Below are 12,899 nucleotides of genomic sequence, written 5' to 3'. Positions count from 1 at the left end.
TTGTCCTTCCATGTTGGTACCCTAAATTGCCAGTGCTCCGATCAACACGTGTTCCCATTTAAAACCATGTGCACATCCCTACCTCGCTCTTTTTTTCTTTTCTTTTTTGACAGAGAAAGACTACTTTGCAGACTGATTTGTTTCACAGCTGCTCTCTGCGAGCGGGCCAGGTGTCAGTGACCAATGTGCTCTACGAAGACCGCTGTAAAACTTTATAGGAAGAAATCAGACAGGCGTGCCAAATAGGCCCTCTGCTTGCCAGCTACAGGTACAGCGCTGCTGCCCACCTCCCTCCCTCTGGCCTTCCCGCCTCAGACGGAGGCAGAGCCTAGCTGTTGTTCCACAAAATCAGACGTGTGGGGACAAAACCCAAAATGTGTACGATCCAACTTCATATCATTAGTATGCGAGTTGTTTCCTGCAAAACGTGTATGTGAGGGGGAAGAGGAAAAAAAACAACATGTTCTCATGTTCTCTTTCTAGGAATCACATGCACTCTAAGAACTCTTCGACACCTCCGCGACACCTGAGCCAACCCCGCGTACAGTAATATCCTGAGTGTTCATCAACTCTGAGAGCGTACAAATGGCATCAAATGGCCCCTTTCCACTTGGTTCCATTTGCTCGCTCTCAGAGTTACAAATGGATAAACTAACATCGTCAGCTGAGCCTGCATATCGACACAGCTAGCTAAGCTTTTGGGGCGTGGCTGGCTTTACCCGGCCCGTTGCGGAGTCTCAAGGTAAAGGGAGATGGAAAACCCATGCCATCAGCCTTTCCTTTTGCACGAGCGTGTCGTGAAACTGTCAAGCAGCTGTGACCACGTGCAACCCAAGCCACGTCTTAACGGTAGCATGCATGCAACTGATGTCTGCTGCAAACCACATCTACAGTCAAATCCAGTGTGTTTATCTAACTACAATTTGACCCAACAGGTCATTTTATACTCTCAAGAGTTAATAACTAAAGATTTAACAGTGTAGTCAGACATTAGTTTGATGCCACCCCCGCCCCCATGATTCTCATATAACATGGATGACATTGAAAGAGACTAATGTGACCGTTGTTATAGTCTTACTGTCTCTGACTATTACTAACTTTATTGGTGAGACATCTGCCATTGCTTTACCTCAAGTCCACTATAAATAGTAATGACAAAGAAAAGTGGACAAAGTTAAAGCACCATAGCAGCGGTCTGGCATGTTTAGCCCATTGACTAGGACTCACAGGGTACTTGACATTACTGCTGACCATATTCCAAAGAAAACTGTACGTGGCTTGTTAAGATTTCAAGGAAGCCACTGGATTCCATTAATTTGAGTATGATATTTTGACCTGAGATCAGATTCTAAAAAAATTCTTCTACATCCTGACAGTTTTCTGAAAAAGCTATGTTTCTATGTCAGTTCTTCGATTTTTCAAAAATAGCAGACCTACAAGCTCGTAGCGTGCAACTCGGTGGCACGCTATGAGCTTGTAGATCTGCTATTGTTCAATAGCTAAAGCATAGCATGATGCATATCATGATTTTGGGTTCCCACCCAAAATGGGTTAAAATAAATGTGCAGAGTCTTGAATGTCACCGAGACAGGTAACCCGACACAGTAAACTTGTAAAGATAACGTTATATTTTGTTAAAGTCATGTTATCGATGGGTTTTAATGTATTTCAAAAGTGTAGACCGATTTGAAAGGTGTAGCACCAACAGACAGACGGTAGGGAAAAGATTATTTTCCAAATGAATTCAAACGTATGGGATCTCTTAACCAAGCAATTATGTTTGGCCAACCTTGACTCAGTGATTCAGGTATGTTCAGTAATGTTTTAATAACATTGGAAAAAGTCTGAAAATAAAGCCATTAGTGAGGAAAATGGTCTTGTTTATGTATGAAACATGGCCAACAATGGGAATAGACAATGACATCTCTTAACAGCAGCATACATTAACTGTCATCTCGTGCATAAATCTTTCTATGAAACAGCACACACACACACACACACACACACACACACACAGTCACACACACAAAAGGGGGAAAAAGAAGAAAATCTGCCAGGAAAGAAACCGCTACTGCATGTTCATGAGAAGCATGCAGGCATGACATGGCTGTACTGTGTACAAGTCAGGCATTCTGGATGTGTAACCCCTCCCTAATCATCTTTTTGTATCTTGGCAAAGAGCATGTGTTCTAACATAAGGCCCTTTCAGAAGCTTGAAAGGCGAGGAGAGTCTGCTGCTATGAAGTCATATCTGTTGGCAAGCTCTCCGGCTTCTGATTCGGTAATTGGGGTGGGGGGAGGGGGGGTGACAAAGTGGGCCCAAATCACTGCTGTACCACCTCCTGTGCCTCATGGTACAACTACTTGCGAAATCACAATGCAAGGCAGCAAGGGCGTAAAAAAAACTACATTATTACAGTATTTTGTCGCACACATTTAGAGGCAGTATCGTGGAGCCTTCTCAACTTAAAGAGAGAGTTTCTGTCCGTCCCACGCACGCGGGACAGAAACGGACAAACGACAAACTGCAGCACGCACTGCGAAAGATTTCTATCTGCCATTGCTTGGCTTTCTCTGCTCCAGTCAATCAGGCAGTGGCTCTCTCGGTCTCATGGCCCCATGAGTGTGAAGGACACACGAGCTCCTCCTCCTCCCCGACCCCGAGCGCGCCGCTCAGCTGGTAAAGCTACAGCGCACACGGAGCGGCTGCAACCCCACACCACAGGAAACCAGAGGCTCACCTCGCCGCCAACTCCCATCCAAGGAGCTGTTTGACGGACGGCTCTTCAGAGACCGGAGAGAGAGAGAGAGAGAGAGAGAGAGAGAGAGAGAGAGAGAGAGAGAGAGAGACGCAGTCATTTTGCTGAATCACTGCAGCACAGCCGAGTGGAGCGCCCACTTGCAATGAATGCACTACCAGGGGTTGCGCTCTGATTACCACTGTATGGTGCCCTACTGACGGGGATGTCAGGCACACACACACACACACACACACACACACACACACACACACACACACACACACACTGGATTCCAGCAGCCACACGCACGCATGAGCGCGCGCGCACACACACACACACACACACACACACACACACACACACACACGAACACAAAGTGACAGATAATTGACTGGAGGCTAGTCAACACCACCATTACTCACAACCTGACACCCATGGGCTATGTCCTTACACATACAAACTCACACAGGCATAAGAGACACTGTGCGCGCGCGTACGTGTGTATGTATGTGCGCGCGCTCGTTCGTGCGTGTGGCTGCTGGAATCCAGTGTCCTAGTAGCAGCTATACTTAAATGCAAGGCAACAAAGAAAAGAAGACCTTGATGATTTCAGTTCTTGCTGTGTGCAATGGAAACTACTGAGCTTGCAGCAGCTATTTATTTTAGAACAATAGCCCTCGTGGATAAACCGCATTCCGTTCTAATGTTGTTTTATGTATCTATGTCATGCAGAGAAGAGGCGAGAGCTGCATGCTAGGTGCAAATAGCCCTGGTGAGTCTCTGTCAACAGTCAAAATGAGCCCGGTGGCATTTTATAGAATGTGGCAGGCGGCCAAAATCTTCGCGGCTACCACCTACTTGTCTAGCTGTTGACAAGCTACTAGAACTCGGGACGGACAGTAAAAAGCTCCGAACCCGGATTGAAAATGCGTTAAATCACCCACACAGTTTAACCACTAAACAAGTCGGGAATTTCATCAATTCGTTCACTGCGCGCATACACACACACGCGCGCACACGCACACTGCACGCGCGCGCGCGCACACACACACACACACACACACACACACACACACACAGATGTAATCTGGGCGGTAATCCGACTCTCAACACCACCCTTGGCGCACAGCCTAAATCTATCCAAATTCCGCTTTAACGAGATCCGTAGCCTCGGGAGTATACAGCCCTGCTCCATCACCTTATGGGCAACCGGATCTATGTGGACATCCATTTATCGCTTCATTTCACGAGCTCACGATGTTGAGTGAGAGTGAAAGAGCTGAGAAATGACCACTAAAGCAGAGGTTCTCAAACTTTTCTTTTTGAGCGTTAAAAATGGAACCAAATGGAATGGATTTATATATGGGTCCATTTGGTTCCATTCCATGTGCACACTCTCAGAGTTACAGCCATTTGGTTTCCACTGTCAGAGAGCCCTGAGAGTCCCTGGAGTCGGACCCCACTTTGAGAACCACACGCGTAAAAGAAAATCTAAGGGGGTGCAGGGTGCTGTTATATATGCCACCACAAAAAGAGCCTATAATATCCTCACGTGAGGGTGGACATAGCGCACAGCTGAGCTGAGGATCCTGGTCCTGTTGTGGCCCAAACGGGGCTCAATTCAGTGACAGTGCACGACACGACACAACACAACACACCACACATGGAGGCAGCAGCCAGTCCTGTGCCATCTGGGGGCTTTTTACGCACAGACGGATCGAGATCCGCTCGCACACAAACTCCCTAAGATTAAATCAGCTTGGCTCTTCCCAAAGCGTGCAGCTGAGTTTTCCTCCGTGCTGCGTGCACGTGGTGTGTGTTTTTGGTCTCTTAAAGTATAGCTCTACTATATTCAACGCTCAATAACAGTATAGCGCAGCAGCACGCGCACGCTGCTGTTGTGCGATGCTGAACCTGTTGTTCGTCGCGATTGCATCTCTAAAAGATTGGAAATAGTGAAGGAAGAGCCAGGTTGAGCAAGACAGTACAGTGGAGTGGGTCAAAAGCTAATCCGATGAAACCTCATATACCATCTGTGAACGAAAATATAGCCTTCCTATATCAAAGACCACTAAGTTGTCATAGTATTTAAGGACGTGAAACGTTTGAACATCACCATCTAGTCATTATTTGAATATCACCTTATTGATATAGTTTTATCCACAACTCCGAAAGTTTCATAAAATTGAACTTTAGAGGTCTCAGGGCTAAACCAACACTCAGTATTCCGATCGCACTGCCATCAATTGTTAACCCGTTCATAACTGTAGGCCTAGTCATCATCCATATTCTGTGGGGAACATAGCCAAAAATAGCGGCTCTATAAACTCACAACAGTAACAGTATAAGCTTGTATATGCTAGTACTAGTAGCCTAATATTTAGACTCTCGTAGATGTATTTGATCGATTCTGACAGAATGAAAAAGTCAGAATCGATAAGATACTAAACATTAGGCTAAGCTTGTAGATCAGTTATAAATTGGCGAAGAGGTTTGATGTATAGGCTACAGACGGGAAAAGCGGTCCAAGTATAGCCAACTCAGGTCCAGTTTACTAAAGTCTATAAAGTGTGGTGTGAAAATTAAAAAGGCACGGGCCGGCGCGTCTCTCTCTCTCTCTTTCTTACCTATGGGCGGATGGGCTGGCTTGTTGTATCCTTTTTCGTTGGTGCAGACCCCCCTGCCATGCAGCAGGGCGTGGAGGGGCTTCTCCTCTCCGCTGCGAGGCAAGCAGCGCAACCCGTGGGTGCACGTCCCGGTGTACACGCCGCACGCCTGTCCCTCGGACAGGGCGCACGTCAGGCAGCAGCCGCAGCCGGGCTCCTTCACCAGTTGGCAGCCGACGGGCACCGGGGGACACATGGACAGCGCCTTCTGGTCACAGGGCTCGCAGGGCACGTACGAGCCCAGGCAGCACCCGGACAGTCCCAGGAGGAATGTCACCAAGAGGCAGAAACTCAGAAACATTATTGTTCTTGTGTTGTGCGCGGTGCCTCGTAAAAAACCAACAAAAACAAAACAAAAAACACAAAAACAAAAAAACAATAAAGCCTATAAACCTCAAAAATGGAAGGAAGGGGACGCAGGGACGGTGGTCTATAAGTAAAACGCAATGCCTCGCGTCAGATAATCCGGATTTTAAAGCTAAAGCCCAGCAAGAGTCTTCATCCAAAGATAGTGTTATCTACTATCTAAAAAGTGGAGAAACGAAAGAAAGAAAAAAATCAACAATATGCGATGTGGGCTTTTTTGCACCATGCAAAAAATAATAATAATAATACAAAATAAAAATAAGACAATTCAGGTGGGTATAAGCTATATTTTCCCCGTGAGATTGTCTTCTGCAGCCAGGAGCAAATTTCTGCACAAAATCTTGAACTTCTCTCCCCCTTTCAGACCGGATAGCACTCTACTTTCACCACCGGAGAAGTTTCCTGAGCAGACTGATCAACTTGAGAGAAGCCTTGCCGTTTTAAAAACAGCCGAACCCAAACCCCTAACTATGAATACGCGTAACAGCAGGGAAGGGAGGCGCACTTGTTCCACAGCTTGGCAGGCGGCCAACCCGTTTTTTCTTCTCTCTCTCTCTCTCTCTCTCTCTCTCTCTCTCTCTCTCTCTCTCTCTTTTCTTCAGCAGTGGGATCGCTCTTTCACGCTGAAGGCTAAACCGATGCCAAGTGCAAGAGGCAACACCAGAAACCAACGCAACCCTCATCAAAACATTTCAATAGAACACTCCTCTAAAAAGCAACAGGATTCCTCTGTCAATAAATCCGTATCTGTCCCCGGGCTCCCTCCCCCGCGCACGTCGCTCTTCGTCACCTTTAAAAGACCTCCAATTTATCACACATGTTAATCGCGGACTTAAAACACGAGAGAGAATTCTCTCTCTCTCTCTCTCTCTCTCTCTCTCTCTCTCTCTCTCTCTCTCTCTCTCGCTCTCTCTCTCACACACACACACACACACACACACACACACACTGCACACACAGAGCGCGCGCGCTCTTCCAAAAGGATGTTTTTGCCTAATATGTAATGCAAATGACATCGCAATATGTGGTCACTTTGTGGTGCACGGTATGATATAAAGTTAAACGAAGCTGTCACATGTTATAGGCTATACCATTAACGGATATAGGCTACATCATGCAGTATATGGGAACGATGTCCGTGGCTATATGCCTTTCTTTTATGTGAACTGAATTTATGGGCAGATAGGCCTACCCTGTATGAAAACATCACACATTTGTCTTTCTTTCTTTCTTTCTCTCTCTATAGCCTAATAGGCCTAGTCGGGACTCGGGAGCTGTGAGTGAGTGACACCGTACGTCTTTATAGCCGCTTTCCACTCTGAAACGGGTTGCTTTTTATTTAGATTACACCAGTATGGTGATGCCTATACGGTCTAAAAATACATCTACGTTAAAGCCTGCACCTGTTACTCCCACTGGACACCAGTTGTATTACAAAGGTAGCACGCAGGGCAGCAATACTGAAAATGTGTGTGTGTGTGTGTGTGTGTGTGTGTGTGTGTGTGTGTGTGTGTGTGTGTGTGTGTGTGTGTACGCGCGCGCGCGCGCACTGAGAGAGAGAGAGACAGAGAATGCATGTCATGAAAGCGAGAGAGAGTGAGGGAGAGCTCAGAGTGAGTTACATTCTCTTGGGGAAAGGGAGAGGAACGCTGTCATGAACTGTGAGTGTTGAGGCAATAGTCTGACAAGTTAAGTGCAACTCGGGTCTATTATTTTATAGGCTCGACGCAGCAGAATAACCGGTGATTGCTTCAACGTGTGTTTGCGCCCCACATGCACTCTACATCAGCTCCTTCACGCCTGTTATATCAATTTACGAGGCTTACACAGCGAGGATTTTTCCTTTTCTGCTTAAATCCAACTGCAGTTCGGTGTCACCTTCGGTCATCCTTACCATATCCACTTACAATTTGATAAATCGCAACACTCGTCTCCTACCCTTCGACAACCCTAACGGCCTAAGCCTTCTCGAATCTAATCTAACCCTTTGCTCCTGCCCACACAATCCAATGTGATTTATTCATGGCAGTTTGGTTGCAGCCCACTAGAAGGCACTGTTACCAATGGCAAGATCTTTTTCACAGGGTTCACTCTAAAGTCCAAACCCATTCTGTAGCTCACTATACAGGGAAATGCCCTGCAGTCATAGTCCAAGATTGATGAATGAATTTGCAATGTAATACCAGAAAACAGGATGGCTTTCGATGCAAGACAGTCTCAAAGTATGCCAATAAATAATTGATATCCATAAATCTGAAAAAAGTGATGTCTAAGCTTTATACCAAGTATTTTGTGTCTCTTGTCATTTCATGATTGAATGAAGTCATTAGGTTTCACTGCTGTGAAGCCTGTGAAGCACAGTTCAAAAAGGACACAAGATGAATCTCATTTGCTCTCACGTATATTGACGAAGGAAATCTTTACTGACACATTCATATGTATTTTTCTACATTTAACCATAACCATTTGGTATGGATTTAGAGGTTTTCAGGAAGGATTTAGGGAGAGAGAGCAGAGACAATTATTCTGCATAATATTTAAATCACAACCTGCAGAGAAGAGAGTCAGACCGTGCTCAAGAAATGGTGGAAAAGGGCAACTTAATCCAGGCTACATCTGCAGAAGCGCTACAGTTATTTATTCTATTTGAGCACCTCATCAGTGGCTATATTCCATTTCCAGTGTGATTCTGCTGGTTCCCTCTGCTGCTTTCCAAAGTCAAGGAAGTCATAGAAGCCAACTTGTTACAGAAGTGGGCTTGTGATCGGAAGCTTGCAGACTTTGAAGCCCCGGGATAGCCTGGAAACAAATCTGGATGGGTAATATCACATAGAAAAAGGCTGTCCTCCTCCAACAGCTGTCACTTGAGGTAACTCTGAACAAGGTCACTTAACCCTGAACTCCTCTATGTGTAACGCCTGGGCTTCGAACCCTGGTCCCCCACCCGGGAAGGGACATGGATAGGGGAGATATTAAGCTTTTGTTCTTCAAATCTGAGCCACTCTGCTACATCTATCTATGCACCACGTCTCTCTATGTGTGTACGTCTGTAATGCATGTAACTCGAGAATTCGACACACACCACCACGTGGAGTGCAGTGCCCGGTGTCGAGTCGGTCGGAACCAGCAAAAAAGGCTCTGCCCAGGCTCTGGACAGTGCCTAAATTAGCCAATTGATCACACCTGATCACCCCTAGATCTCCATATATGGAGCTGGCCTGTAGCACTGGTTTGCTGCACCTGGCCGGCAGGTTTCGATCCACAGCCCGCCGCGTGTGGCCTTCCCTCCTGGTGCTGTTTGCGCCTTGGTGATGGCTGCGTGCGGGGTTCCCCTCCATGGACTTGTCTATAGCTGGAATAGAAGCCTGGAGGAGAGGAGCAGTGACTTGGCCAATCACTGCTGACCCGCCAACTGGAGAGTGTATAGTGGTGGTTGAGGGTTGAAACACTCTAAGAAGGTTGGAGACCACCTGATGACCTCTCCTCCAGGCCAAGGCATCCATCAGAAATGGATTATTTTACATCTTTGATGTATTTACAAACAAACATACAGACATTACTTTAATTCACCTAACATATCTTAATTACGTCACCATCGACAGCCAGTTATAACCCGACATTGCAACATATCTTAATTATGTCACCATCAACATCAGTATATACCTCTGAGCATACACGTGCATTTGTACGAGCCCAACCACAATATGCTCTGCTTCCGCAAGTAATAACTGGGTGGGGAATGCATTTCCAATTTGCATCGTTCCAAGTAGGCAAGTGGCACCTGCAGCTTATCAAAAAGCCTCTGCTACAGTATAGCATGATGTGTCACACATCCATAAAACATTGGCAAGGAGGGAAGGTGTTGTAATCCTATAGGGATTGGCCAAAGACTGTATGACGTGTGGGTGCATGTTGATTGGTTAATCTCTAGACTAGAGATTAACCAATCAACATGCACCCACACGTGTCTTCAGGCACCGTATTCTTGGAGTCTTGAGGTCACAGCACTAGTGCGACGCAAGCCTGGCTACACGCTAAAATGTTTGTGTGTGACAATATTTAGTGTAACCCTATAATCTCCTGGCTACTGTTACTAGCCAGGATTCAATAAAAAAGTCACATCCTTGTGAAGTGAGGGGCGCTCTTATCATCATGCATCATCATACATCATCTCATTCCAGCCAATCAGGGTTAGTATCCACACCTGGTCCTACCTGGGCCTAAACACAGGTATTTCTGAACTCGGCCCAGCCACACACACAAAAAAAATAATATATATATATATGATGACAGTAGCGTCATTACATAACATAATGTGAATGCAATCACTGCATTTAATTTAGCAAAATACGGCAGTGGGTATTATTATTCATCTTTTCCTATTTGGATCTGAAGCCACTGGCACTGCCTAGTTTGTCCATCTGTACCTGCATGGATTGATTGGTCATGCCTGCCTGATGCCTGTGATCATGTGCTGGTTTCTAGAATGTGGCAGATTAGTTTCTCTTCCCACCAGAAACTTGCCTTTGTTTATGATTAAATCTAAATGAGAAGCCTCTCTGAGAGTATCCTAAATGTTAGCCTCACAATGTCAAAGTTTTTGGAAAGTCAGCAGTCCCTAGAGGAGCTATAGCCTATAGGCCTACTGTGCAACAGTTGTATCCTGAGGACTTCAGCTTTACTGGGCAACTCCACAACAGCGTCCGCCCTTGATTATGGATTACTACATGTTTGAAGACATCAAAGGTCAGAATTTAATTGTAATCTTTGCTGAATGGATTTACATTGATTGTGCCCATGTTGTCTGCTGCTTTGCTATGGGGTGCTAACTTGCTAATTTGTAATTTGGAAGTGAGTTGAAAGAAACTAGCTGTTGTTATACACTCTGCAGTCTTCAATACTCAACTTTACTTCAACACTAGTGGCTGCCTGGGAGAGTGTGCATGTTGTTTTACCGTATACTAGTAGGCTGGCTGGGAGAGTGTGCATGTTGTTGTTTTATGGTTGTTGAGGAGCGCTCCGTCAGTTGAGGGTTTGTGATTTGTGTAAACACAAACATGGAATGCCATTGACAATGGATGGTCAGCTTTGAATGTTTGTGTAAACACAAACATTGTGTAAACACAAACATTTAGTGTCTTGTAGCAGCCTGACATTACACCTGTCAATCTCTTAAACACCTGACTTAATATTTGTAGGTAATTGAAGGCAAAAATGAGTATTAATTAATTAAAAATGGGTATTAATTAATTAATTCCAGAAATGTAGCGCAGTGTGCCCAGGCAGATTTTCCCAGGCCAAGGTAATAATGAATTCCTGCATACGCCACTGCGGCCAATCACAATTTGCGTCCTCACCTTCGTCTTCAAGGTTTTTGTTTACACAATGTTTAACACTCAAAGCTGGCCATTCAATGTCAATGGCATTCAGTGTTTGTGTTAACACAATGTTTGTGTTTACACAAACCCTCAAAGCTGGACATAAGAGGGGCTATAGCGCCTCTCAAAAATAGCATTGCGTTTTGAGCTTGTCGCTCTGCTATTGTGGCTGTAGTATCCAGTAGGGTTAGCCGCAATTTGCAACTCTAGATTTTTTTACAATGGGCTGAATCCAGAGTTGCAATACCCTCCATCCACTTCCTATTCATGTTTTTTGGTTTGTGATCTCCTGGTCTTAAATGACGTTAAACTCACCAACATTGCAGCTGCAGTCCAAGCTTGAATTATCCTCTTTCAATCTGCTGTCGCTTGTTTTTCATAAAAATCCCCCGTAGAGATGTTATGAGCTACTTTGTTCTATTAAACAAGTGCTCCCCCTCACGTCTTGTTTTACGGCACGTTGCAAAAATCAAAATGGCGGCTCGATATTGTCACTCTTGGAATATTTTGGACAGAAAGTAGCTCATAACATCTCTACGGGGGATTTTTATGAAATATGTGGGATTTGTCCAGTGTTCTTCATATACAGTATGTACAGTAGCATCCTTCTGTAGCACTCTCCTGTTCTCTCCTCCTCCTCCATCAGTGCCCATACCCTAAGGTGGGTTGACGAAAGGGCCTTTCTGTGTGGCCTTTCCAGTAATGCTGGTCTCTATTGCCTCCCCCTGGTCAAGGGCGCCTGATGGAGGGGAAAGGAACTGGTTGGAATAACGTGTTCCTCCCACGCGCTGCGTCCTACTGGGGAAACTTTCCCTGTCAGGTGATAGCCTCGGAAACTGCAGGCGTTTTGTTTTCAAAGGGGAAAAAAAGCCTGAGTGAGCCAAGCAAGAAATGTGGCATAGGAGTGGGAGTGAACCTTGTATTTCGCTAAACCAATAACAGAGGGACATGACGTCAGTGTTCTCCGCTGTGTTCTACTGGGGAGGGGAGGGGAGGAGGAGGAGGAGGGGAGCGAGGGGGAGGGGAGGAGGGCACATAGGTTGGTGAACCAATAAGAAGTCGGCGTCAGTCTCCAGCACTAGTTCGTTCTGCCTCTCTATGCCCAGAAAAGCATATAGGGCTCTTTCAGGCTAGGTGATAAGAAGCGGCCTGCTCACTCCTCATGCATTGAAGGAAGCATGAGCTCAGTTAATAATAACAATAAGCTTGATTTATATAGCACAGAGTTGCAGTTCAAAGTGCTTGCAGGCAGGACAGAAATCAGGTACTTTACAGTCAGGTCATAACATATCAGACTCAATACACAGAGTATGCATAGAATCATGAACATAAAGGGGAATGAAAGGTCATACATAGAGTTAAAAAATACTTATAGATCATGAAAATAACATTCATTAATTTAAGACATTGAGAGAATAAGCAAGGTACTGGGGAACCTTCTATAAAGTGCTAAGGGAGGATGGATAGTTTTAGTTTAAAGATGTTGATGGAGTTGGCTTCTCTGATTTCTTGAGGAATTGTATTCCATATAGTTTTGGTGCATAGAAGGAGAACGTGGCCTTTGGAGGATCTTAGTGTTCTGGATGGAGTGTATGGTGATAGATTGTCTGTTACGTATGCAGGGCCTTGGTTATTTAGTGCTTTGTAGACTATGAGTAGTGCCTTGAAATCTATTCTCTGGGAGACTGGAAGCCAATGGCGGATGTGCAAGACTGGTGTGATGTGTTCTCTTTTCTTTGTTTTGTTCA

At 45.3% G+C, this 12,899-nt stretch overlaps 1 protein-coding gene across 1 annotated transcript in view; it reads right to left on the bottom strand.

The window, feature by feature from the left end:
* igfbp5b (insulin-like growth factor binding protein 5b) overlaps positions 1-6,242 on the bottom strand; it is a gene marked incomplete at its 3' end in the record, with an annotated part of 13,430 nt that extends 7,188 nt beyond the window's left edge. The window contains exon 1 of the mRNA XM_080786555.1: positions 5,369-6,242. Coding sequence (XP_080642681.1) covers positions 5,369-5,708 — 340 coding nt within the window. The 5' untranslated portion in view covers positions 5,709-6,242. The remainder of the gene's footprint in view (positions 1-5,368) is intronic.
* Positions 6,243-12,899: the final 6,657 nt, after the last annotated feature.

Source organism: Protomyctophum bolini (assembly GCF_963924005.1).
Source record: "Protomyctophum bolini genome assembly, chromosome: 16".
Taxonomy (NCBI): Eukaryota; Metazoa; Chordata; class Actinopteri; order Myctophiformes; family Myctophidae; genus Protomyctophum; species Protomyctophum bolini.
This window is presented reverse-complemented; position numbering and strand designations above follow the sequence as displayed.